This window comes from Mesocricetus auratus, unplaced genomic scaffold (genome assembly GCF_017639785.1).
Source record: "Mesocricetus auratus isolate SY011 unplaced genomic scaffold, BCM_Maur_2.0 Super-Scaffold_100010, whole genome shotgun sequence".
NCBI classification, from domain to species: Eukaryota; Metazoa; Chordata; class Mammalia; order Rodentia; family Cricetidae; genus Mesocricetus; species Mesocricetus auratus.
Genome location: NW_024429194.1, coordinates 76,010,492 through 76,035,534, shown reverse-complemented (window position 1 = coordinate 76,035,534; position 25,043 = coordinate 76,010,492). Strand labels below are relative to the sequence as shown.

The window sequence follows — 25,043 nt, the reverse complement described above, 5'->3', positions numbered from 1 at the left end:
TTTTCTTCTTACCTGTGTATAACATCGCTTCTTACTTTATTAAAATTGTATCTCAGCTTTTGGTTCATGCTTGCCCAGTGTAGTTTTCAGTTATCATGTTTCTGCTTTTTTGTTTTGTTTTGTTTTTTTGAGACAGGGTTTCTCTGTGGCTTTGGAGGCTGTCCTGGAACCAGCTCTTCTAGACCAGGCTGGTCTCGGAACTCACAGAGATCCACCTACCTCTGCTTCCTGAGTGCTGGGATTAAAGGTGTGGGCCACCACCACCCGGCATGTTTCTGTTTCTTTCAGTTTTTTTTTTAAGTGTTTGTTTGTTTGTTTGAGACAGGCTTTCTCTATGTATCCCTGGCTGTCCTGGAACTCTGTTTCAACTAGACGGGCCTCAAACTCTAAGAGATCTGCCTGCCTCTTTGTCTTCCAAGTGTTGAGGCCAAAGGTGTGTGCCATTATGCCCAGCTAAAGTATATTGTTTATAGTAAACATTGTTAAGTTTTTATAGCAGTCTGAGAGACGTTTTTGTTGATGACATTAGTGGTAGTTTTTCTACTTACTAATACTTTTGCTTTTATTTCTTCTTTCCCGTTTTCCATAGGCTAGATTATGGTAGATGCTTCCTTTTGGGTTTTACTTTTGTTTGCTTTGTTGCTATTTTCTTAGTTGTGTATTCCTTTTGTTGTGGATATTATGACCTTTATTCTACTTACGGAGTTTTTAAGCTTAAAAATATCCCTTTCGTTTTTTCAATAACACAACTCCTTTTCCATGCCATATCAATAGGTAGAGAAATGTCTACTGAACATAATTCTGGCCATGTAAATGGATGTCCAAAGGAATGAATCTTTAGTTGATAGAATACTAGAATGCCGGCTTTGTGTGCTACCACATGCTTGTAATCCTAGACTTTTGTGGAGGCTGAGCAGAAACATTCTGAATTTGAGGCCAACTCTAGCTATGTTGTATAAGCCAGTCTGAAAAAAATGATGGAGAACAAAACCAAACAAAATATAGATTGCCTGAAATAAGCATAATGAGTCAGGTGTTTTTCTGTTTTTAAGACATACAGATTTTGTTGTTTTGTCCCTCCCTCCCTCCCTCCCTCCCTCCCTCCCTCCCTCCCTCCCTCCCTCCTTCTCTTCCTCCCTCTGTCCCTTCCCTCCCCATCTGTCTGTCTCTGTCTCTTTCTTTCCTCCTGTTTTTTTATTTTTTTGAAACTGGCTCTCTGTATGTAACCTTGACTGGGAGTGAGCTCCCATTCGTGTACTAGGGATAAATACTGATCCACTACCAAAAGCACCATCGATTACCCAGCACCCTGATATCCACGTTCAGGGTGTTTGGAACAGGCCTATGCTGGTTTCCCAGCTATTAGTCTGGGGTCCAAACAGGTCAGCTGTGTCTGTGGGTTTCTCCAGCATGGTCTTGACCCTTTGCTCATCACTCCTCCCTCTCTGCAACTGGATTCCAGAGTTCAGCTCAGTGTTTATCTGTGGGTGTCTGCTTCTGTTTCCATCTTCCTGCTCTCTCATGTCTTCTCCCCTCCTCTTCTCCCCTTCTCTTTCTCCTAACTCCCTCTCCCCTCCCCCCATGCTCCCAATTAGCTCAGGAGTCTTGTCCCTTCCCCCTTCTCTGGGGGACCATGTATGTCTCTCTTAGGGCCCTCCTTGTTTCCTAGCTTCTCTGGTGGTATGGATTGTAGGCCTAGCCTATTTTTATTCTTTGTAATTTATATATAGGTGTATATGTCTGCAAGTGGGTATGTACGTAAGCATGCAGTGCTTGTGGAGACCAGAGACATTGCATTTACTTGGAGCTGGAGTTAGAAAAGCTTGTGAGAACTCAGCTTCTCTGGGTGAACAGAAAGTGCTTTTAACTACTGAGCTGTCTTGCCAGCTAGCATTATACAGATACTAAATTGCAGATTATTTTATAAGAAGCACTTCTACTCTTTGAATTCATTCTAAATATATAATATATATATATATATAATTTCATAGGTATTTTATTAACAGGTCTTTATTCTTTTATTCTGCTTTTTGAGACAGGGTTTCTCCGTGTTGCCTTGGCTGTCCTGAAACTCACTCTGTAGACCAGGCCGGCCTTAAACTCAGATATCCAACTGTCTCTGTCTCCCGAGTGCTGGGATCAAAGGTGTGCACCACCACCAGACTATTCTTAATAATTCTTTACTGGCTTATGTTGTATACCATATAGGTGTTATTTATATTAGTAAACAGACCCATTTTAAGTTTTCAGTTTATAATGGTTAGTTTTATGTCAACTTGACACTGCTAGAGTCATTTCTCTAGCTTGCCATAAGCTAGAGAAAATTCCTCTCCTAGATTGGCCTATTTCTTGACTGATAATTGATGTGGGAGAGCACAGCTCACTATGGACTGGTAGTCATGGATGCTATAAGAAAACAGGCTGAGTAAGCCATGAGAAGCAAGCCAACTAAAGAATTCCAATAAAGCCTCTGCTTTAGTTTCTGCCTTGGGTTCTTGTCCTGACTTCCTTCAGTGATGGACTGTGATGTGGAAGTGTGATTGAAATAAACCATTTCCTCTCTAAGTTGCTTATGGTCAAGGTGTTTTATCACAGGAACCCTAACTAAGATCCATTGGTACCGAGCCATGGGGTATTGCAGTCCTGACCATGTGTTTCTGGGAGGATTGTGGTAGCATTTGAATTTTGGGTTGAAAAGCTCCATAGACTGTTCTGTAGGAACGTAGAAGATAATAGTAAAAGCCTGGCTTGTGAAGTTTCAGAGGGAAGCAGAGGCTTGGGACCATTTATGTGATATTTTGAATTAAGAATCTGTGGTTTTGGTCAGTTGAGGCTGAAGAATTGGCTGTAATTAACAAGAGAACAGAACCTCTGAAGTGAAATCTTTGTTTTGATGGGATAATTGATGCTGGTTAGCTGGAGCTGAGAAATTAGTGGTGATTAAGAAGAGATCAGTAGTGTTGAGAATTCTATATCTGGGAGTTTTTCCCTGAATGTCAGCACACAGAAACTCTGGTATAGAGGGAGCTGAAGCTGTACCTGGGACATATAAGAAAACAAAACTAAGCAAGCCAGAACAGAATGAGCCAGTAAGTAGTGTTTCTCTGTGACCTCTGCATCATTATTTCTCTGAGTTCTTGCCATGACTTCCTTTGAATGACTGAGATGGAGAAGTGTAATAAAAAACCCTTTCCTTCCAAAATTGCTTATGATCATGATTTTATCACAGCAGTAGAAGCCCTAATTAAGACACAGTTCTATATTAGCCCCAAATTCCCTCTTATCACAATGTAGTTTTCTATGCTGTATCCCTGACCCTGAACAACCCAGGTATATTTTACATTTTTCTGAACTCCCATTAAATGGAACCATCGAGTGTTGGCCTTCATACACTGTCACTCACCTGTGTTGTGCTTGCTCTGTGTAGTGAGTTAAGGCTCCATTGTTTGTCTGGGGAGACCATTCACCTGTTAACAGGCATCTGTCAACCTTCACTTGGTCTTTGTATAGACATAGGATTTAATCTTTCCTATGTTGGACCTGAGAATAGAATTGGTAGTTCACATGGTAAAAATATGCCCAACTCTATAAAAAGCCGTTAAACGCCTTTCAGAGTTGTGCCACATTGGAGCTCCCTTCTTGTAAGTGGATGGGAGTCGGTTGTTCAGTGTCTGGATGCTAGTTATGCTGGTAGGAACGAGGTGAGCCTCACTGCAGATGTCTGGGCTCTGTGACACAGATCCTATTATAATGCACTCTTGTTTGCTTTTGAGACAGGAGCTTGCTCTGTTGCCAAGGGTGGCTTCAAATTCATGGTCCTCTTGCCTCAGCATCCCAAATTCTGGGATAAAAGGTATAAACTAGCATGTATATTTTTATATCTTTTAAAATAAAGTACCTCCAGTTTTTAAAATTAATGTTTTGTCTTATAGATTAGTTGTAATTTTTTTTTTAAGACAGGGTTTCTCTGTGACTTTGGAGCCTGTCCTGGAACTCGCTTTGTTGAACAGGTTGACCTCAAACTAACAGAGATCCACCTGTCTCTCCCTCCTGAATGCTGGGATTAAAGGAGTGTGTCACCACTGCCTGACTTGTAAAAATTTTTTATGATGTGAATATGAGTAACTTTTCAGATGTATGTCAAAATAAATATTGATTTATAGCTGAAATATATATATTGAAAAATATTTGTCCTACTTTGTGACCTATATTTTTATTTTACTAATAATAAAAAGGAATTTAATTTTTTCATTTATTTATTTATTCCATGTATGTGTGTATTTGTGGAGATCAGAGGACAAGTTTTCAGAGAAGAAGTTCTCTTCTACTATATGGGTCCTGGGGATTATACCCAGGTCATCAGGCTTGGCAGCAAGCCTCTATCTACTGAATCATCTTACTGGTCCCAGGAATTTCCCACACCTTTCTTTTTTTTTTTTTGTTATAGATGTTCTCAGTGTGTGATAATCTGACCTTGCCTCCTAAGTGGTGGTTGATGTGGTTCTGTCTCTGTCTCTCTCTATTTGTCTCAATTTCTTAACATTTATTTGCTTATTTATTCATTTAGTGAGGGGGCATGGCATGTGTTACACAAGTGTGGGGGTCAGAGGACAACTTAAAGCAGGTGGTTTGCTCTTTCTGGGTTTCTGTGATTCAACTCATATCGTCAAGCTTGGCTACAAGATCTCTTACCCACTAAGTCATATTGCCAGCTCCAGAAGATTATAATTTTGTGGAGGTCTGATGCATTACTTATTCTTTCATAAATGTTTTCTTAAATCTCATGAACCCCAACGTTTAGTTGCATTTATTGTTTGTATGTGTGTGCATGTGTGTGCTTGCGTGCATGTGTGCGCGTGCGCACCTGTGTGTGCTGTGCAAGTAGCACACATAAAAGAAGTCAGAGGAAAAGTGACACTCAGCTCTTTCCTAGCATTTGTGTCCCAGGATTGAACTCAAGTTGTTAGACTTGGAGGCAATTGCCCTTAACCACTGAGTCATCTTGTTGGCTCTTATAAATTCACAATTTTGTTGGGAGGGGACCTTACTTATTACCTCTTCTTTTATAAGTTATATGTGCGTATGTTCTTGCTTTGATTTGTTGCTAACAGAGGACAACTTATGGGGATGGTTCTCTCCTTTTACCTTGTGGGTCTCACTGAAGTCATCTTTCTGACCCTCCCTTTGTACCCACCCTGTGCCTCTAGTGCTGGGAAACAAACCTATGACCTTGTATATGCTAGGCAATGGCTCTGCCACTGAGCTGCATTCCCAGTCTCCAAAACATTGTCTGCTAGAATTTCTAATTGTAGATTTTGTGATTAAACCTGTGATCTATATCATGTTAATTTGGGGTTTGGTGTGAAGGGTTGAATATAAGCTTATTTATGCATATTTAGTTTTCTGGAATAATTTGGTGAAAAAGACCACACACACACACACACACACACACACGCTGCATGCATATGCATGCATACGTGTGCACACACAACACACTTTTTTCCATTTAATTGATTTTATACATTTATTGAAAAGTAATTAAATACATATGTCAGAAGCTACTGTGTCAGGGTTCCACAGCTACCTCAGATTTACAAACAGGCAAACACATTTAAGAACTACAGCCCACCTGGCGTTGGTGGCGCACGCCTTTAATCCCAGTACTGGGGAGGCAGAGGCAGGTGGATCTCTGTAAGTTCGAGACCAGCCTGGACTACCAAGTGAGTTCTAGGACAGCCTCCAAAGCCACAGAGAAACCCTGTCTCGAAAAAAACAAACACAAAAAAAGAACTACAGCCCATCTTTTATTTTTTTTATTTGAAGTTTATTTTAGTGTCAGGTGTTGTGGCCCACATCCTTAATTTCAGCATTTTGGAGGAAGAGGCAAGTGTACCTCTGAGTTTGAGTTGTACCTGGTCTATGTAATGGGTTCCAGGCCAGCCAGAGCTACACAGTAAGATTCTGTCTCAAAACATTATTTTATGTGTATGGATGTTTTACTTGCATGCACGTGTGTGTATAATAGGTGTACAGTGCCCACAGAGGTGAGGAGATAGTGTTATATCTATCACCTGAGACCAGAGTTACAGCCCATTGGGAATAGTGGTTTCGATACTAGAAATGATCTGGCTCTGCAGTCAGTACTCTTAACCACTGAACCATCTCTTCAGCCCCAGTCTTTTTTTTTAAAGATTTTATTTATTAGCCGGGCGTTGGTGGCACACACCTTTAATCCCAGCACTCGGGAGGCAGAGGCAGGCGGATCTCTGTGAGTTCGAGGCCAGCCTGGTCTACAGAGCGAGTTCCAGGACAGCCTCCAAAACAATACAAAGAAACCCTGTCTCGAAAAACAAACAAACAAACAAACAAAAAAGATTTTATTTATTATGTATACAGCACTTCATGTATGCCTGCAGGCCAGAAGAGGGCACCAGATCTCATTACAGATGGTTGTGAGCCACCATGTGGTTGCTGGGAATTGAACTCAGGACCTCTGGAAGAGCAGCCAGTGCTCTTAACCTCTGAGCCATCTCTCCAGCCCCAACCCCAGTCTTTTAGATTTTTTTAAAGTAAAAGTATCACGTAAAGCTGAGTGTTGGTGGTGCATGCCTTTAATCCCAGCACTTGGGAGGTAGAGGCAGACGGATCTCTGTGAGTTGGAGTCCAGCCTGGTCTATAGAACGAGTTCTAGAACACCCTCAGAGCCACAGAGGAACCCTGTCTTGAAAAAAACAAAGTATCAAGTAAGATAAGCCCCCCTCAGATCTTATTATAGTTTTGTAAATAACCTCATATGACTATAAAAAGATCTATCATTTGGACCAGTGAGAAGGTCAGGACTGATTATCTGAGTTCAGTCCCTGAGACCTACATGATAGTGAGAACTGACTCCCACAGCTTTCCCTCTGACCACCACACATGTGTGCTGCTTTCCTGGTTGGATGGTGTACTTGTGCGCGTGCACACATGAATTTTAAAAGATAATTTGAAGACAAGCTTTTAGCTTTGTTGAAGATAAAGCTTCATGTTTTCTTTTTGTTATCAGAGCAGTAAAAGCTGTTGGCTAACTCACTCTGGCCTGCACACTAACAGTGAGCCCCATGGGGACGGACAGCCTTGTGTAGGCATGACAGCAAAAGCTGGAAGAAGGGCTGGGGAGGCAGAGGAAGGGCCGAGTTAGTGACGATCTTGAGGTTGCTGTGGCAAGACTTTGTGCATGGTTTGTGCGCATGTGAAGGAGATGGTTGTCTCATGGGTTACCTTGGTGTTACATCAACTGAGGAGCTAGGTGACACATGACTGCAAAAAATGGCAGCGTCAAGCAAATCAGGCTGTCTTTAGTTTGGCTTGTTGAGTATAGGCTTTGAGAGTGTTCTGGGAACACATGTCCAGTGTTCGCTCAGGAGGGTTTAAATACTGGGAGGGTATTTAATCCTGGTTTGAGTTAGCTTTTTCAGGATGGAGGGGTATTCCTGGTGTTGATACTTGGGAGACAGATGTGTGGGTCCCTTAGAACCATGATTGAAATAAACACTGTGGGTAGGGGAGAGTTAGGTCGGATTAAGGGATGCTGTGACTGGGGAGGAGGTCGGTTAATGAGAGGAACCTAAGAGACTTATAGATAAGAGCAATCACTTGGGCCCCAGGATTGCCTGTATGTATGTTGGGGATGAACTTCTTGTACTTTGAATAGTATAGTTGAGGGTGGATTGTGGAGGAGTGAGCTCTTCTTTTGTCCTTGCTTGTAGCTCTGTGGCCACCATCATGTTCTGGAAATTTGACTTGAATACCACGTCCCACGTTGACAAGCTGCTCGACAAGGAACATGTGACACTGCAAGAGTTAATGGATGAAGATGACATCCTGCAAGAGTGTAAGGCTCAGAACCAGAAGTTGCTGGACTTCCTGTGCAGGCAGCAGTGTATGGAGGAGCTGGTGAACCTCATCACACAGGACCCACCCCTGGACATGGAAGAGAAGGTCCGATTCAAGTATGTACTGAGGCTGTTTCCCAGGCCAGCTTGGCAGTGCTTAGGGAGGCTGTGGGTAGTGTCTAAGGCCAGCTAGAGCCGGGGCATCACCACATGAGAAGTGAGGAGGTGGCTGGGCAGTTTGTGAGGCTTAAGAAGTTTCAGATCTCTTGTGTATGTGCTTTCTCACTGTGAGTTATAAGACACACGTTAGAACAGTTTGGTGAAAGAAAGACCCAGTGATAAGTAGGTGTCTGAGACTGCAGAGTTGGGCCCCGTCATCATTAGAGCTGACAGATAGGTTAGAGGTGTGATGCCTGACTTCTGAGCCCCAGGAAATGCTTTGCTTTGGGGTATTTAATTCAGATGAAGTATGTCATTATCATTAGTGACACTAACCCTTTAGAAATTTTTCTAAAATATATTAAGTTTGACAGGATGTTGGGAGCTGACAAAAGGGAAGGGACAGTGTCATCACAGGATGGTTGGAGCTTTGAGTAAGAGCAGAGTCTGGAGTGGGAAGAGGCTTTGGGTAGGAGTCAGGCTTAGAAAGTTTGGCTCCATGAATAGGACACATGGTTGGTAGTGTTTCTGGGGAGAGATGGGGACAAGTAACCCAACAGGCACAGATCTAGGTGCTTAGGAGGAAGCATACTGTGCACATATGAATGATGATGTGCTGTTTGTCCTCCCTCCCTCCCTCCCTCCCTCCCTCCCTCCCTCCCTCCCTCCCTCCCATCCTCTTGACACAGACACTTACTCTGTGGCACATACTAGTCTAGCTTTCAGTCCTCCTGCCAAGCCTTCCGAATGCTAGGATCTCAGATATACTCGACCCCTGGCAGCTTTTACATTTGTAAATGTTTGAAAAAAGTTAAAGAGCACTTTCTTACACATGTTGATGACTTTTTTGGTGTCATTGGATATGTCACACTAATCCACATACAATCAGAGTCTAGTTGCAAAAGAGACTAACAAAAAATATTTCTAACCTGGCCCTTCACAACAGATCTTTGCTGACCTTTGTCCTTTGGAAGGAAACAGGGCAGGCCTGAGTGATGAGGCAGCCTGTGGTGGGCTGTGAATTCTTCCTCTGGGCAGTCCGTCTGTCTGACAAGGTCCCATGACGGGAAACAGAGTTCTAGGAAGAGCAGAGGCCTGCTGTCAGAGGAGCCATGGCTGTATGGATAGAGTGACCACAGCTGGAGGCTGTTGTGGTCTCAGTGTCACCACACAGCCCACCTGCCGTCTTCTCTACAAGTGTCTCCCAGTTTGAGTGACAGGGAGGGGAGGGGTGTAGTTAAGGGGCTTTGGGGTCTAGACAGGGATTCTCAGAATAGCACTAATGACTGGAGATTTGCAGAGTCAGACTCTGAGAGAGATTAGTAATGCATGAGTGCTAAGCTAAGCAGAGAAAGCAGTGAGAAAAAAATGGCTCTCGGGAGCCTGAAACATGCAAGTGAGCCGATGGAACAGAGCGGATGCATCAGTGCTGTTGTGGGCTGCACACACATAAACACCAGATTGTTGTTGTTGTTTATTTGAGACAGGTTTTCTCTGAGTAGCCTTGGCTGTCCTGGAACTCGCTCTGTAGACCAGGTTGGCCTCAAATTCACAGAGATCCGCCTGCCTCTGCCTCCCAAGTGCTGGGATTAAAGGCATGTGCCACCCCTGCCTGGCCCCAGATGTTTTTTTTTTTGTTTGTTTTTTGTTTTTTTTTTAGCAAATATGGGTGTTTTGCCTGCATGTATGTCTGTGTACCAAGTGGGTGCAGTACCCATGGAGATCAGAAGAGGCCTTGGTCCTCTGGGATTATCTTGTGGGTACTGGTAACTGAGTGAGCCTGGATCCTCTGCATGAGCTTTTAACCACTGAGTCATCTCCAGCCCACGGGGCTGTTTTCCTTTTTGTGTTTTTGTTTTTCTATTGTGTTAAGGACTTCATGGACCTGTTCAATTGGAATTGAATAGACCTTAGTGTAGTGAAATTTTTTTGCATTATTTCTTCTCCCCTCTAGTTTTTCCTGTTCTCTTTCTGGGCAGGTAATTGAGCATTATATTTTGAAGATGTGGAGTCATTTCTCCATCCACCCTTAGACGGAGCTCAGGTTGACGGGCTTACACAGCAAACACCCCTCGCTGCTGAGCCACCCTGCTGGCCTCCTTTCTCTTGGTCTTACTCTTGCTACTTTATCTGTGCCTTTGCTATCCCAGCATTCCTTTTAGAAAAGAACCCTAGTTCTTACTGTGGGATGTAGACCCGTAAGCATACTGGGAACTTGTCTCCTACTTCTATCTAGTTAGTGTCTCATCATCTCTCCATTCCATCTAGGATCCCTCAGTTAGCAGAGGGCTGTCCACTTTTCCTGAGAACAAACTAACTCAAGCTTAAGATGTTTCCACATCACCCTGCCCTCTCCAACCAGGACACTGATTACACCTCTCTGGAGCTTGAACACTACCCTCACTTCTCTCTGTGAGCACCTGAGTGTCTGCTTTTCCTGGACATTGTCTAAGCCAGTACCATTTCCTCTTCTCTTTCATTTTCCCCCATCCCATGCCTGGTATGTGCTACTGGGGATTAATTTCACAGCCTCCTACATGCCAAATACTAGGCAGACTCTCCACTACAGTGTTTCTGTAACCACGTGCTCGCTCTTCTTGCCTTTCTAATTCTGTATTACTGGAATAGGAGCTTAGGAGGGAATATCTACAAGGTTGTAGCGCCCGGGCTACAAAACTCCTCAAGGATTTGGGCGAGGGCCTGAGGATTGAAATGAAGACAAAAGACAGTGGGTCATTCTTGCAAAGAGAATGCCTCTTATTGCAACTACCAAGTTCAGAAGTACACGTTCCCAGGGCCCTCCGGCAATAATGATGGGCAGATAACAGGAACCTGCATTTAGGCAATACTGGAAGGAGGGGAATAAGAAATATTTGCTAGAAGTTCCTAGTCACAAGCTGGTCAGCAGATCCCTATGGGGGAAGGGTCCAATACAAGGTTGCATGAGCCATTTGTCATATTTAAGCAAAATTCTTTTTTTTTTTTTTTTTTTTTGGTTTTTCAAGACAGGGTTTCTCTGTATTATTTTGGAGGCTGTCCTGGAACTTGCTCTGTAGACCAGGCTGGACTGGAACTCACAGAGATCTACCTGCCTCTGCCTCCCGAGTGCCACCAACACCTGACCTTAAGTAAAATTCTTACTCTTTTTGTAAGTTTTTTGTTTGTTTTGATTACTCTATATAGCCTTGTCCTTGCTGGAACTAGTTGTGTAAACCAGGCTGGCCTCTAACTCACAGATATCCTCCTGCCTCTGCCCTCCCGAGTTCTGGGATCAAAGTTATACGCCACCACTGCCCAGTTTTTTGCTTTGTTTTGTTTTTTTGTAAGTTTTTTTTAACTACTAGAACAGTGCCTATTTGTCAATAAGTAATTATAAAATATGTATAAAGAAAAAAAAAAAGCATAGTCCTACCTAGATGGGGAATTGGTATCTTTTGGATAGAAGTGGTGGCTCACACTCCAGAGGCAGAGGCAGGAGGATTTCTGTGAGTTTGAGGCTACACAGTGAGTTCCAGTACAGCTAGGGCTGTGTAGAAAGACCCTGACTCAAAAAGAAAAGAAGAGTTGGTATCTTTTAGCTCCACCTTGTGTGTGGACAAGTTGATTACTTCCAGCTGTGAAAATGTCTCCGAGTGCAATCTTTCCTTTGCTCCCTCACCCCCTAGGATTTGGCTGTTTGCCCTGCCCTAGCAAGTCAGGTCTTATTTGATCTGGTAGAGCATCACTGTGACCTTCATTACTGCTGACATGACCCTTTCCCCTGCTCTCTCTGGTCTCCCTGCCCTCACTGGTCATGTATGATCCTCTACACCAAACACTTGTGCAGGGTTACAGCCATCCCAAGGAGGTGGGACTTTGGCTACCCCACTTCACAGACAAGGACATCAAGGCCGAGAGGTTAGCCAGGAAGGAACAATCCCAGAACTAATTTTACCCTTAGGCCTCTCTCACACCCAGCCTGTGGGTCCCTGAACACTTCCCACACTATTCTCCTATCCAAAGGCCTACTTGTCCTGTATGTCCTGCTGGGTCTGTATGACTAATAGCGCCTTCGTGGTTCTGAAGGCTGTTCCTTCCTGTTGGACTGAGAAGGAGCACCCACATCCCACAGCCAGTGGAGAACTGTTTTCAGGGCATTGGTTGTCTTCTGTCTTGTGTGGACCAGCTGCTGGAGAAGACACAGTGATAATATGGAATCACACATAATGGGCTAAAGGTTATCTTGTCTATGGTCATTTTCATTAAGTGAAAAGTATATTTGCACATACTAGCATTTCTTAATAGTAAGATACTTGCATGATGTCTCACAACTGATACTATTTCCTAGCTGCAGACATGATATTTCTTACTGTAGAACAGTTTTGGTCTGTGCTTACTGACTTGAAGGCATAGGAAGTGGGGAGAAGAAGAAAGGCAATTTCCCAAGGAGAAACATGAGCATAACTGGGACTCAGCCTCACCAACAGTCAACAGGGAGAGACCTGGCACATGAGGATGAAGGCCTACAGAGAGAATCCAGGAGCAAAAGAAAGATTGTCTAAGTCTGGTCTGCTGGTGCACACCTGTAATCAGTGCTTGGGAGGGAAAGGCAGGAGGATAAGGCCATCTTCATCTACATAGTGAATTAGAGGCCAGTCCAGGCTACATAAAATCCTGTTTTGTTTTGTTGTTGTTGTTTGTTTGTTTTTAATTAAAGTTATTTACAGAATGGAAGTAGAGTCAGAAAAATTTAGACTATTTAGAGTACAGGGTATATAGAGCCCATAAAAGATATGTGTAGCACTTTGAAATTCCAATAGTCAGAAATTGCAGTTGTTAGAAAGTCTCCATTCTGTTCTGAGGTCTGTTCTGGGTCTGCTTCCTTTTTAAAAAAATGTGTTTATTTTAAATTGCGTGTATGTGTGTATATGAGAGAGTGCCATGTTGAGAGGCTAGAGGTGTTGGATTACCTGGAACTGTAGTTACAGTCGGCTCCACCACCAGACATGGGCACTGGGAGTTGATCTCAGGTCCTCTGGAGGAGCAATACATACTCTTAACCACTGGGCTCTCTCTCCAGTCCTGACATGTGTCTGCTTCCTAAGAGTTAGAGAAGTTTAATTTCACCTCCAGTGCTTGGACTGTGTGCCCTTTTAGATACCCAAACACAGCCTGTGAGCTTCTGACTTGTGATGTGCCACAGATCAGCGACAGATTAGGCGAGGATGAGAGTCTGCTGAACCTTCTGTATGACTTCCTGGACCAGGAGCCACCACTCAACCCTCTGCTTGCCAGTTTTTTCAGCAAGACCATTGGCAATCTTATTGCAAGGAAAACTGAACAGGTAATGATACATGACGCCAAATGTATTGGACAGTCACTGATGACACTGTGAAACTGTCACCAGGCTCTTGGGACAGCATTTTGTTTGCTTAACAGAACATAAACGAACAGTGTGGGTGCTGATATGGGAACTGTAGTTTAAGTAAAGTGGCTTTCCAAAGATGTTCTCTGAGCCAGCTCTGGAATAAGTACTTCTTGTCCTCTATGGGTGCTTTGCAAGTCCCTGATCAGGCATAAACATGGGGTTCTATAACATGCCCTCACTCTGGAGGAACCAGGAACATCTACATTTTGGGGTCTTTGTGAGTGGCATGTCTGTGTGGCCAGAATGGTGATTGCTTTAAAGCAAAAAAAAAAAAAAGATAACGCTTTTGTGGGAAAATGTGGATGTGAAGCTGAGCAGTGGTGGTGCTGGCCTTTAATCCCAGCACTCAGGGGCCAAGGCAGGCAGATTTCTGAGTTTGAGGCCAGCCTGGTCTACAGAGTGAGTTCCAGGACAGGTGGGGCTACACAGAGAAACCCTGTCTCCAAAAAACCAAAATAATTAATTAAATGAAGTGGGGATGTGAATAGGGGAAGTGTAATGGCAGCTGTGCCTCCTGCTGTGTTCAGTATCTATCTCATCAACTCCTGCTGTGTTCAGCATCTATCTCATCAACTCCTGCTGAGTTTGTTCAGCATCTATCTCATCTACCCATTCTCATGGATAATTTAAACACACATCTCAGATGTCAGTGTCTTTTGTAAATAGTCCAGTATGTGTAAATTATAAAGACTTCTTTCTTTTTAATATTGCTAAGTATTATTATACTCCTAAAATATTAGCTGTAATAGTTTAATTCCATCAAATATCCACTTAGCAGACAAATGCACATTTTGTCTGTGTCTTTAGCCCTGGGACTCCAGAGGACAGTCTTTTTTTTTGGTTTTTCGAGACAGGGTTTCTCTGTGGCTTTGGAGGCTGTCCTGGAACTAGCTCTTATAGACCAAGCTGGTCTCAGAACTCACAAAGATCCGCCTGCCTCTGCCTCCCGAGTGCTGGGATTAAAGGCGTGCGCCACCAACGCCCGGCGAGAGGACAGTCTTATCTCATATTTGTTTTAAAGAGCAGAAATGAAGAGTGGCAATATCATATGTGTATGTATTTGTATGTGTGTGTGCCTTCATATCCCCTTCCCACGTGTGTGTGCAGTGGGGTGGCAGTACTGTAGGGAAGGAATGTAAGCAGATATCCTAGGAGAAGAATGGTGCTGTGTGGGGTGTCCACTGTGAGTTTCAGAGAGTCTTGTGTCTAGACTTGCAGCCCAATGACTAGATTTGTGAACCCCATAATTACTGTAGCCTAATCATATTCTTTTGCCACTTTCAGGCTTTCTTTACAATTTTACTCCTCATATATTTCCCTTTTCTCCCTTTATCTCGTGCCTACTGCATTAGAGTAATATGAAATGAATTTGTTAAAATTTTGTATTGTGCTGACAAATCTAACATGTTTATGTGGAATTCAAGTAAAGACGGAAATATGTAGGTTCTGTACCCTTGCAATAGCTACTTTTTCAGTAGTTAACATATGGTTGTTAATTTTTACATAATAGTGTCATACTGGATAACTACAAATTGCTTTTTTCACTTATACATAAATCATGTGTTTTTTTTTTCCTATAGAAATACCTGTTTCATTTTGACAGTTCCTTGTATTGCTCTACCAAAATTTGTCGTCAATTACCTAGGAGTTGGCCTGTTCCTAGGGTTGGCTATGGCAGGCAGGGTGAGCTTTCCTGAAAGTGTAGAATGACCAGAAACAGGACTGTTAGGGAAAGGACTGTCAATTCTTTCAAATCTCTGTAAATTATATAAACTAGTTTTTAAGCCCTAGTGTCTCCATAGTTGGGCTTCCACATTATCTGTTACAACCAATATTTTGTCTGAAGCTTCTTTTTTCTCCTTCCTCCCTCCCTTCCTCTCTTCCTCTCTTCCTCCCTCTCTCCCTCCCTCCCTTCCTTCTTCCCTCCCTCCCTTCCTTCCTTCCTCCCTTCCTTTCCTTTTTTTGAGATAGGGTTTCTGTGTGTTGCCCTAACTGTCCTGGAACTCGTTATGTGCACCAGACTGGCCTCAAACTAACTGGGATTAAAGGCGTGCATCACCAACACCTGGCTTGAACCTCCTTATTTTTAACCTCATCAGATTATTTTGAAGAAAATTATAGATATGAGATGAGATATACAGATAAACAGATAAAAGATGAGATGTATTTTATAGTTATAACCACAATACCATTATCATACATAAAACATGAACAATAATGCCTTAATATTATTAAATGTTCTTGCAGTGTACAGGTTGCCTTTGATATCTCAAAATGATGTGTTTCTCAATTCAGGTGAGTTCAGTTATCTAGTGCTGGGACAAACACCATGACCAAAAGCAACTGGGAGGATGGATTTGTTTTACTTTAAAGTTTCTCATCACAGCTTATCATCAAATGAAGTCAGGGTAGGAACTCAAGGCACAATCCTTGTAGCAGGAGCCATGGAAGAACACTGCTTGCTAGTTTGCTCCCTCCTGGCTTGCTCAGTTTGTTTCCTTATATACTGAGGACCACCTGCCCAGAGGTGGCACTACCCACAGTGCACTGGGCCTTGATTCATCAAATAAGAAAATGCCCTGTAGGTTTGTCTATAGGCTGACCTTATGGAGGCATTTTCTCAGTTGAGGTTCTCACCTCTCCGTTGACTCTAGCTTGTGTCGAGTTGAAAAAAAACTAACCAGCACAATTGACCCTTTGTCAACCTGACGCGTAAACACATTACTATCAAACTTTAACCTTTTCTTTCTTGTTCATCCCCAAGATTTCATATTAATATTAATACTACAACATAAAACATTCCAACTTGCCGGGCGTTGGTGGCGCACACCTTTAATCCCAGCACTCGGGAGGCAGAGGCAGGCGGATCTCTGTGAGTTCGAGGCCAGCCTGGTCTACAAAGTGAGTTCCAGGACAGCCTCCAAAGTTACAGAGAAACCCTGTCTTGAAAAAGCAAAACAAACAAACAAACAAACAAAAACATTCCAACTTTTTTGTTTGCTTTTTGAGACAGGGTTTCCTCTGTGTAACAGCCCTGGCTATCTTGGAACTCATTTTGTAGATCAGGCTGACCTCAAACTCACAAGAGATCTGCTTGCCTCTGCCTCCTGAGTGCTGGGATTAAAGGTGGGCACCACCATGCCTGGCTATAACATTCCAACTTTTAGAAGTCCCAGTCTTTAAAAAGTCAAACACTTTAAGATTTAGTCTCTTTAAAGCATCTGAAGTTTCTTTCAAAGTTCAAAGCCTCTTTAAAATACTCAAAGCCACTATAATTTCAAAGTCTCTTAACTCTGGGCTTCTATAAATAAAAAGGTTACATCTTTTCCCATTTCAAAAAGGAAGAGCCAGAGCAGTTACAGTCAGATCAAACCAGAGTCCACCAACCAAAGTGTGAAGTTCAGTGTCAGATCTTCTGGGCTCCAAAGGACTTGCCACGGTACATGTAATACCATTCACAGCCTCAGGCTGGCTCCACACCTGTTGCTGTCCTTGGTGGCCGTCTTATGGTACTGGCATCTTCAAAATGTTGGGATCTCTACTGCAACTGACTACACCTTCATCAGGAGCCTCCTTTGGGCTCTCTTCGGGGATTGTGACCCTGTCACATGTTGCTAAGCCTTGATATCTCTCTGTGACTTCTTCATGCCTTTAAAAACAGTACCAGAGGCTAGAGAGATGGCTCAGAAGTTATGAGCACTGACTGCTCTTCCAGAGGACCTGGGTTTGATTCCTAGCACTTACTTGGAGGCCCACAACCACCTGTGACTGCAGTTGTCTGACACCCTTGTCTGGTCTCTGTGGACATTGCACTCATGCGGTGCACAGACATACACACCACCTGCAGGCAAAATATCCAAATGCACTAAACCCCCCCCCAAAGAAAAAAAAAACCAGTACCACCTGGAAAAAAATCTTATATATTACCAAGTTCTTTTTTGAGGGGCCGGAGGTTGAGACAGGGTTTCTCTGAATTGCTTTGGAGGTTGTCCTGGAACTCGCTCTGTAGACCAGGCTGGCCTCAAACTCACAGAGATCTGCCTGTGTGTATGCCTGCAGGACAGAAGAGGGCACCAGATTTATTGCAGATGATTGTGAGCCACCATGTAGTTGCTGGGAATTGAACTCAGGATCTCTGGAAGAGCATCCAGTGTTTGTAACCTCTGAGCCATCTCTCCAGCTTGTGTGTTTTTTTTTTTGTTTGTTTGTTTGTTTGTTTTTTTGGTTTTACAAGACAGGGTTTCTCTGTATTGTTTCGGAGGCTGTCGGTCCAGCCCGGCCTCGAACTCACAGAGATCCGCCTGCCTCTGCCTCCCGAGTGCTGGGATTAAAGGCGTGCGCCACCACCGCCCGGCTCTTGTTTTGTTTTTTAATAATATTTTTATTGATTATCTGGTAGTTTCACATCATGAACCCTGATCACACTCACTTCCAGTTCTCCCAAGTCCACCCACATCCTTGTGCCTTCCCCCAAAAAAGGAGGAGAAAAAGGTCCAATTTGTGTTTCTCAAACTCCCAGTGGCCAGCCCCTTAAAGAAAACTAAGTCCTTCCCCACCCCCACCAGAAACCATCAGTGTGGAGAGTTAACTCTTCAGCATCTAAATATATGGGATGCTTCACGAATTTTCCTGTCATGCTTGCAAAGGGGCCATTCTAATCTTCTCTGTATTGGTTCAATTTTAATATATGTGCTGCCAAAGCGAGCACCCCTGTTGAGTCTCTAGGGACTCTCAGAGTTCCCTCTGAGGGGCTAGAGAGATGGCTTGGAGGTTAAGAGCATTGGCTGCTCTTCCAGAGGTCCTGAGTTCAATTCCCAGCAACCACATGGTGGCCCACAACCATCTATCATGAGATCTGGTGCCCTTTTCTGGCATATAGGCAGACATGGAGACAGAACACTGTATATGTAATAAAAATAAGTAAATAAAAAAATCCTTTAAAAGCAGTTCCCTCTGAAACTTCACAAGGCAGGCCTCTATTATCTGCACTGTTCTCTCTTCTAAGGTCCCACAAAACAGCTCATCAAGCTTCCCACACTCCATGGCTTCTCTAGCTCAAAGTTTCAAAGTCCTTCCTTCCAAAAACACTGTCAGGTCTGTCAGCCATGTCTCACAAACCGGATACCAATTTCTGTCTTAGGGTTTCTGTTGCTGTGATAAAACACCAAGAGCAGCTTGCGTTTGTTTATTTCAGTTTGCAGGTCTGCATCACAATCCATCACAAAGGAAATCAGGGCAGGAACCAAAGGCAGAAGCTCTTCCAAAGGACCCGAGTTCAATTCCCAGCAAACACATGGTAGTTCACAACCATCCATAATGAGATCTGGTGCCCTCTTCTGGTGTGCATGCATACATGCAGACAGAATACATAATAAATAAATCTTATAAAAAATAAATCAAGCCTAAGGGGTCAGAGAGATGGCTTAGTGGGTGAAGCCAGGTAACCTAAATTTAATCCCTGGGACCTATATGACTGCCACATGTACTGTGGTACCCTCATGTTCTGCTATATACAATAAATAAATGTAATATTTTTTATTTAAGGGTTAAGAGCACTGGTTGTTCTTCCAGAGGATCCAGGTTCTAATCCCACATGATGACTCAAAACTGTAACTCTAGTCCTAAGAGATCCAGCACCCTCTTCTGGTCTCCACGGGCACTACACAAACCTGGTACACAGACATTCATGCAGGCAAAACACCCATACATAGAAGTAAAAATAAAGATTTAAAATTTGTTGCTTTTGTATTTATGTGTATGATGTTGTGGGAGGGGTACACAATGTGCTGTGGTACATATGGAGGCCAGAAGACAACTCTGGAGTCACCTGTCCTTTTCTACCTTTATATGGATTCTAGAGCTCAAACTTAGGTTATCAGGCTTGGCGGCAAGTGCCTTTGTCCACTGACCCTGGAGTCTTCCTCTTTTTAACAGTGTTCCTTATTTGTTTATTTTAAGGAAGAGTGTTGTGCAGCCCAGGCTGGGTTTGAGCTTTCGATATAGCTGAAGATGATTTTGAACTCTGATCTTCCTGCCTCTGCCTTCCATGGGCTGGGACTACTGGCATGTACCCTGGTTGATTTGATTTGTTTGTTTGTTGCTTCCCCCCACCTTTTTTTTCCGATAGAGTCTCAGTCTCTCTCTCTCTCTCTCTCTCTCTCTCTCTCTCTCTCTCTCTCTCTCTCTCTCTCTCTCTCTCTCTCTCTCTCTCTCTTTTTGGTTTTTTGAGACAGAGTTTCTCTGTATTGTTTCAGCGGCTGTCCTGGAACTCTCTCTGTAAACCAGGCTGTCCTCGAACTCACAGAGATCCACCTGCCTCTGCCTCCCAAGTGCTGGGATTCACAGAGTCTCTCTTTTATGTAGCCCTGGCTGTCCTGGAAATGACTATGTAGACCAGGGTGGCCTTGAACTCATAGTGATCCACCAGTCTCTGCCTTCTAAGTGTTGGTATTAAAGTCATGGGCCACCACTGGTTAATTGGAGTTTTTGAAAATTATTTTTTTAAGATGCATACAGATTGGTATAAAGCTGTTTATATTAACTTCTCATGATAGTTTTACAAATTTGTTTGTTTATTTATTATTGTATGTATGTGTATGGTGTAAGACAGTGCATACCACAGCGTGAAGAGGTAGGAGACAAGGTTTTTCAGGCAGGGTCCCTCTGTGTAGTTCTGAAACAACAACTCTCATCTCCCAGCTGGTTCTCTCTATGCCGTTTGTTTCTGCCGGGCACCTTGAGCTAGCACATGCTCAGTGATGACTGCGCATGTAACTTGCAATGTTCTCCAGACGTGCTGTCCAGCTAGTGGGACTGCCACTCTGCATTGTGTCACTGTCCTCTAGGACTCTGCCTGTCTTAGGAGGGAATTTTTTCATTTCCTCCCAGTATAACTGAAAGTTAATTATCTTTCTCGTGAGAGCTCTTAAGGTGTTCCTTCCTGTCAGAAGCCTGTTTTCTTACTGGGTGTGTCTAACCTCAGGTGATCACGTTTTTGAAGAAGAAGGAGAAGTTCATCAGCCTGATGCTGAAGCACATAGGCACCTCAGCTCTCATGGACCTGCTGCTGCGCCTGGTCAGCTGTGTGGAGCCAGTTGGTCTCCGGCAAGAGGTCCTATATGTGAGTGCCAGGAGTGTGTGTGGACGTGTGGGGATACCATCTCTTCTCCATGGGAGGGTCTAAGGTCAGGCCACCTGGTTCAGGAAGCACCAGCTGCCCAGCCCCAAGCTCTTCACTTAGTCCCTCAGCACCGCCTGTTTCTGTCTATACTTTTGTCCTGCTCCAGCCCAGTCAGCAGCAAAGTGCGGAGGTTCCGTCTGCCCCCAGCACATGGCCCCTTGTTCTCTCCCGCCCTTTCCCTCACCCAGGCACCCACACAGACCCGAGAGCCCATGCTCAGCAAGGTGTGGGCTCCAAACCCAAGTGGTACTGTGAGGAAACTACAAGTTGAGGCAGGGGTGCATCTCTCAATGTGGAGTGTGGACACCACGCTCTGCTGGGAAAGACCCTGCAGTCGTCCCTGGGAAGAGCAGCATGTCCAGCCTAGAGGGCAAGCGTCTGCCTGCTGTGGGTGAGGCTTTGTTTGTTCCCCATTTTGAAGTCTAACAAAGTAAGCAATTGGACCTTTGTCCATTTTCTCATTCTCAGAATCAGGTGTCATTTAGCTGGCCATTCTCATTGAGCATAGTGTTACAAGCCAGTAATCCTTGCAATTGGGAGGCAGAGGTAGACTCGTGAGTTCCAGGCTACTAAGAACTACGTAGTGTCTCATAATATATAGGTTACCTACTCTGTCTCAAAAAATAAATAAAAGATGTGATAGTTTTTCTTTTTTCTTATTATAATTATATTTTATGTTGTTATGTTTTATTGTTATCTCTTGGAAGCCTGTCATTTTCTATTTTCTTTTAATTTTTATTCCTCTCTCATGCATTATATCCTGACTGCAGTTTCCTCTCCCTCCATTCTTCCCAGTTCCCCCCCACTTCCCCACCCCCCAGATCAACTCCTCCTCTGTTTCCAAAAAAAAAGGAGCAGGCCTCCCAGGTATATCCACTGAACATGGCCTACCAAGATACAATAAGACTAGGTACTAACCCTATATCACAGCTGAATGTGGCAGCCCAGTAGGAGGAAAAGAGTCTCAAGTACAGGCAAGAGAGTCAGAGATACCCCCACTGTGAAGTGTTCCCACAAGAACACCAAGCTATACAACCATAATGTATATACAGAGGACTTAGCTTAGACCCATACAGGGTCCATGTTTGGCACTTTGGTTACAATCCTTCCTGCCCCTCTTCTGCAGGGTTCCTCTGGCTCCACCTAGTCTTTGGCTGTGGGTCTTGGTAGATCCAGATTTTTGGAAGGAGGGGCAGTAAGGGATGAACTGGGAGGAATAGAGGAGAAACTGTACTCAGGATACATTGTATAAGAAAAAAATCTATTTTCAATAAATTAAAAGGGAGAAATAAAAGAATAAAGTGCTGGTTATTCTCATTCAGGTTCATAACTCGTTTCCTTATGGCATTTTATACAGTGAATGCAATATGCACATTGGCTGTTGTATTTGTGGGGAGCTTATTTAGTTACTTTCTGTTGCTCATTTAAAACACTGTATTAGTCAGGGTTCTCTAGTGTAGCAGAACTTATAGAATGAATCTCTTTATATATATATGTGATTTATTAGAATGGATGACTGTGAATGGAAAGTACAAGAATCCAGTAGCTGTTCAGTCCATGAGGCCAGATGGGTCAGCCGGTCTTCAGTATATGCTGGAATCCTGAAGAAGTAGGTTCTAATGCCAGTGAAGGAATGTACTTGGTAGTGAGTTTAGAACAAGCAGGCAGAGAGAGAGCTTCCTTCTTCTGTGTCCTTTTATGTAGGCTGCCAGCAATGGGTGTGGTCTTCCCAGCTCAGATGCAGACTAGAAGTGGATCTTTCACTTCAAGCTAAGCAAAATGTCTTCACAGGTGTGTCCCATTTTTGGGTTTTAGTTAATTCCAGATGTCAAGTTGACAACAAGAATAACCATCACATGCCGGGCGTTGGTGGCGCACGCCTTTAATCCCAGCACTCGGGAGGCAGAGGCAGGCGGACCTCTGTGAGTTCGAGGCCGGGCTGGACTGACAGCCTCCGAAACAATACAGAGAAACCCTGTCTCGTAAAAACCAAAAAAAAAAAAAAAAAAAAAAAGAATAACCATCACAAACACAATGACCAAGGCAATTTCTTTCTTCCTTCCTTTTCTCCTCCTCCTCCTTCTCTCTCTCTGTCTCTCTCTCTTTGCTTATTTGTTTTTGTTTTTCAAATGTTTGTCTATGTGTAGTCCTGGGCAGCCTAGAACTTACTCTATAGACCAGTCAGGGATCTACCCGTCTCTGACTCCTGAGTGCTAGGATTAAGGGTTTGCTCTACCACACCTAGCCTAACCAAGACAATTTAAAAGAAAGCATTTAATTTGACTTCTGGTTCTAGAGGGTTAGAATCCATGATGGTGGGACAAAGACACGGTGGCAGAAACAGTTCAGAACTCACATTTTGAACCATTAGTAGAAGGCAATGAGAAAGCACTGGGAACTGCAAGAGTCTTTTGAAACCTCAAGCCCACTCCCAGTAACACTCCTCCAACAAGGCCACACCTCCTAATCCTTTCCAAACAGTTCCACCAGCAGAGACCAAGGATTCAAACGTAAGCTCCTATGGATGCCATTCTCTTTGAAGCCACCACCGAAGACTACCTAGCCTTTCGCCTTTCATCTTTCACTTGTGCTCCTCATTCACATGGGAAAGCATCCCCGTGGGGCATTTCACCGGGGCATGAGGAGGCTGAGGTGCAGAGTTCAAAGGGCACTAGTGGAGCCAGTCTGCCAGCTCCACTGTGGCCTGACATCACTTCACTGGGTCTCCAGTGCCCTGGACCTTGGAAAGCTTGAGCTTCGGCCCTTACAGTGCTCCTGCCACCACAACCCAGTCCTCTGGCCTTCCAGATCCAAGGAAGGCCCTGATGCCACAGGGAGCTGAGATGTGTCTTGTTCTCACATCTGGCTGGCCTCTGGACTCCATTCTGCTCATTGTGCACTTTAGGTTCTGAAATGGCGTGTCCCAAAAGTGGAGAGAGTATGTAGTGTTAAGAAACATGGACAGTGGCCCACCCATTAAACTCTTTGAGTCATTCTCTGGGTTTATTGCATCATTTTGGTTCTTCCTGGGTCTAGACAGGCACGTCAGAGTCTATCCAGGACACTGGGGCATATAAGTCTCTGCTGTATCACAGGACTGTCTTCATTTGGTTAGCTATGAGCAGGTACTGAACTGGACTTTTCTCTCTCTCTCTTTTTAGTGGCTTAATGAGGAGAAAATCATCCAGAGACTTGTGGAACTGATCCATCCCCATCAGGATGAAGATGTGAGTGTGATGCTCACAAAACCACCTTCTTACAGAAAAACCCCTCACTAGGTTGTGGGATCACATGCTGCTGTGTGAATGGGGCAAGCACTTCTTTCCTTTGAAGAGGACCATTAGATACTTTTTCTCTAATGTCTAGGCAATTTTGTTTTTACTAAAAATAAATATAGGCCAGGCATGGTGGTATATGCTTTTAATCCCAGCTTTTGGAAGGCAGAGGTAGTTGGAACTCTATGAGTTCAAGGCTATGCTGTCTACATAGTGAGTTCCAGGACAGTCTGGGCTGCATAGTGAGAACTTGCCTCTAAAATAGTTAAAAAAGATATATATCATATACATGTATAAATGGATATGTGTATGTATGTGTCTACACACTTTTTTTTTTTTTTTTTTTTTTTTTTTTTTTGGTTTTTCGAGACAGGGTTTCCCTGTGGCTTTGGAGGCTGTCCTGGAACTTGCTCGGTAGACCAGGCTGGTCTCAAACTTACAGTGATCCGCCTGCCTCTGCCTCCCGAGTGCTGGGATTAAAGGCGTGCGCCACCAACGCCCGGCTTGTATCTACACGCTTATATATGCACATATTACTTCATATACGTGTATAATGAAACAGTTGGAACAGGGTTCCATGGCTGAATGACAAGGCAGCTGTAGCTGAGTTGTCTGTGACAAGCACCTTTTAACTCTTTGTCGGTATCACTTGCCCTGGTCCGGGATCTGGCCATGGTCTGTTGGCTCCTCTTCTCAGGGTCTCTCACAAGATTACAATCATTTCAGGACACAAATGAAATAAGATCCACTTTCCTAGTCACAAGTAGCTTAGCTGCATTCAGTTCCTCAGAGGCTGCTAATCCAGGTAACCCCTCAGCTCTGTTCGAGGTGGGCTTCTGAATGGATAGCAGGGCTCACACTAAGGTAGCTGGCTTTGAGGAGTAAGCTGGACTTACACCAGACTTCTATAAATTCAGCTCAGAAATGATGGCATTCCCTCTAATGCAGGGGTTCCTAGCCTTCCTAATGCTATGACCCTTTAATATAGTTCCTCATGTTTCGATGACCCCTGATGATAAAATTATTTTGTTGCTACTTCAAAACTGTAATTTTGCTATGGTTATGAATCGTAATGTGATTATGATATGCAGAATGTGACCCCTAAGGGGTCACGACCCACAGTTTGAGAACCACTGCTCTAATGTACT

The 25,043-nt window shown here is 43.7% G+C and overlaps 1 protein-coding gene and 1 non-coding gene across 10 annotated transcripts in view; one reads left to right on the top strand and one right to left on the bottom strand.

Moving 5' to 3' along the window:
• Ppp6r2 (protein phosphatase 6 regulatory subunit 2) overlaps window positions 1–25,043 on the top strand; it is a 78,613-nt gene that overhangs the window by 20,878 nt on the left and 32,692 nt on the right. For 5 of the 9 annotated variants that reach the window (XM_040753980.1, XM_040753976.1, XM_040753977.1 and 2 more), the window contains 4 exons: window positions 7,749–7,991; window positions 13,170–13,356; window positions 20,423–20,560; window positions 23,782–23,847. In XM_040753980.1, coding sequence (XP_040609914.1) covers window positions 7,765–7,991; window positions 13,170–13,356; window positions 20,423–20,560; window positions 23,782–23,847 — 618 coding nt within the window. In that variant the 5' untranslated portion in view covers window positions 7,749–7,764. Of the gene's footprint in view, window positions 1–7,748; window positions 7,992–13,169; window positions 13,357–20,422; window positions 20,561–23,781; window positions 23,848–25,043 lie in introns of those variants that run through there. The other 4 variants (XM_040753979.1, XM_040753982.1, XM_040753983.1 and 1 more) reach the window with 4 other exon arrangements.
• Window positions 18,042–18,148, bottom strand: LOC121143029. Its single transcript, XR_005880166.1, has one exon. It is a non-coding gene; the product is annotated as a U6 spliceosomal RNA (small nuclear RNA).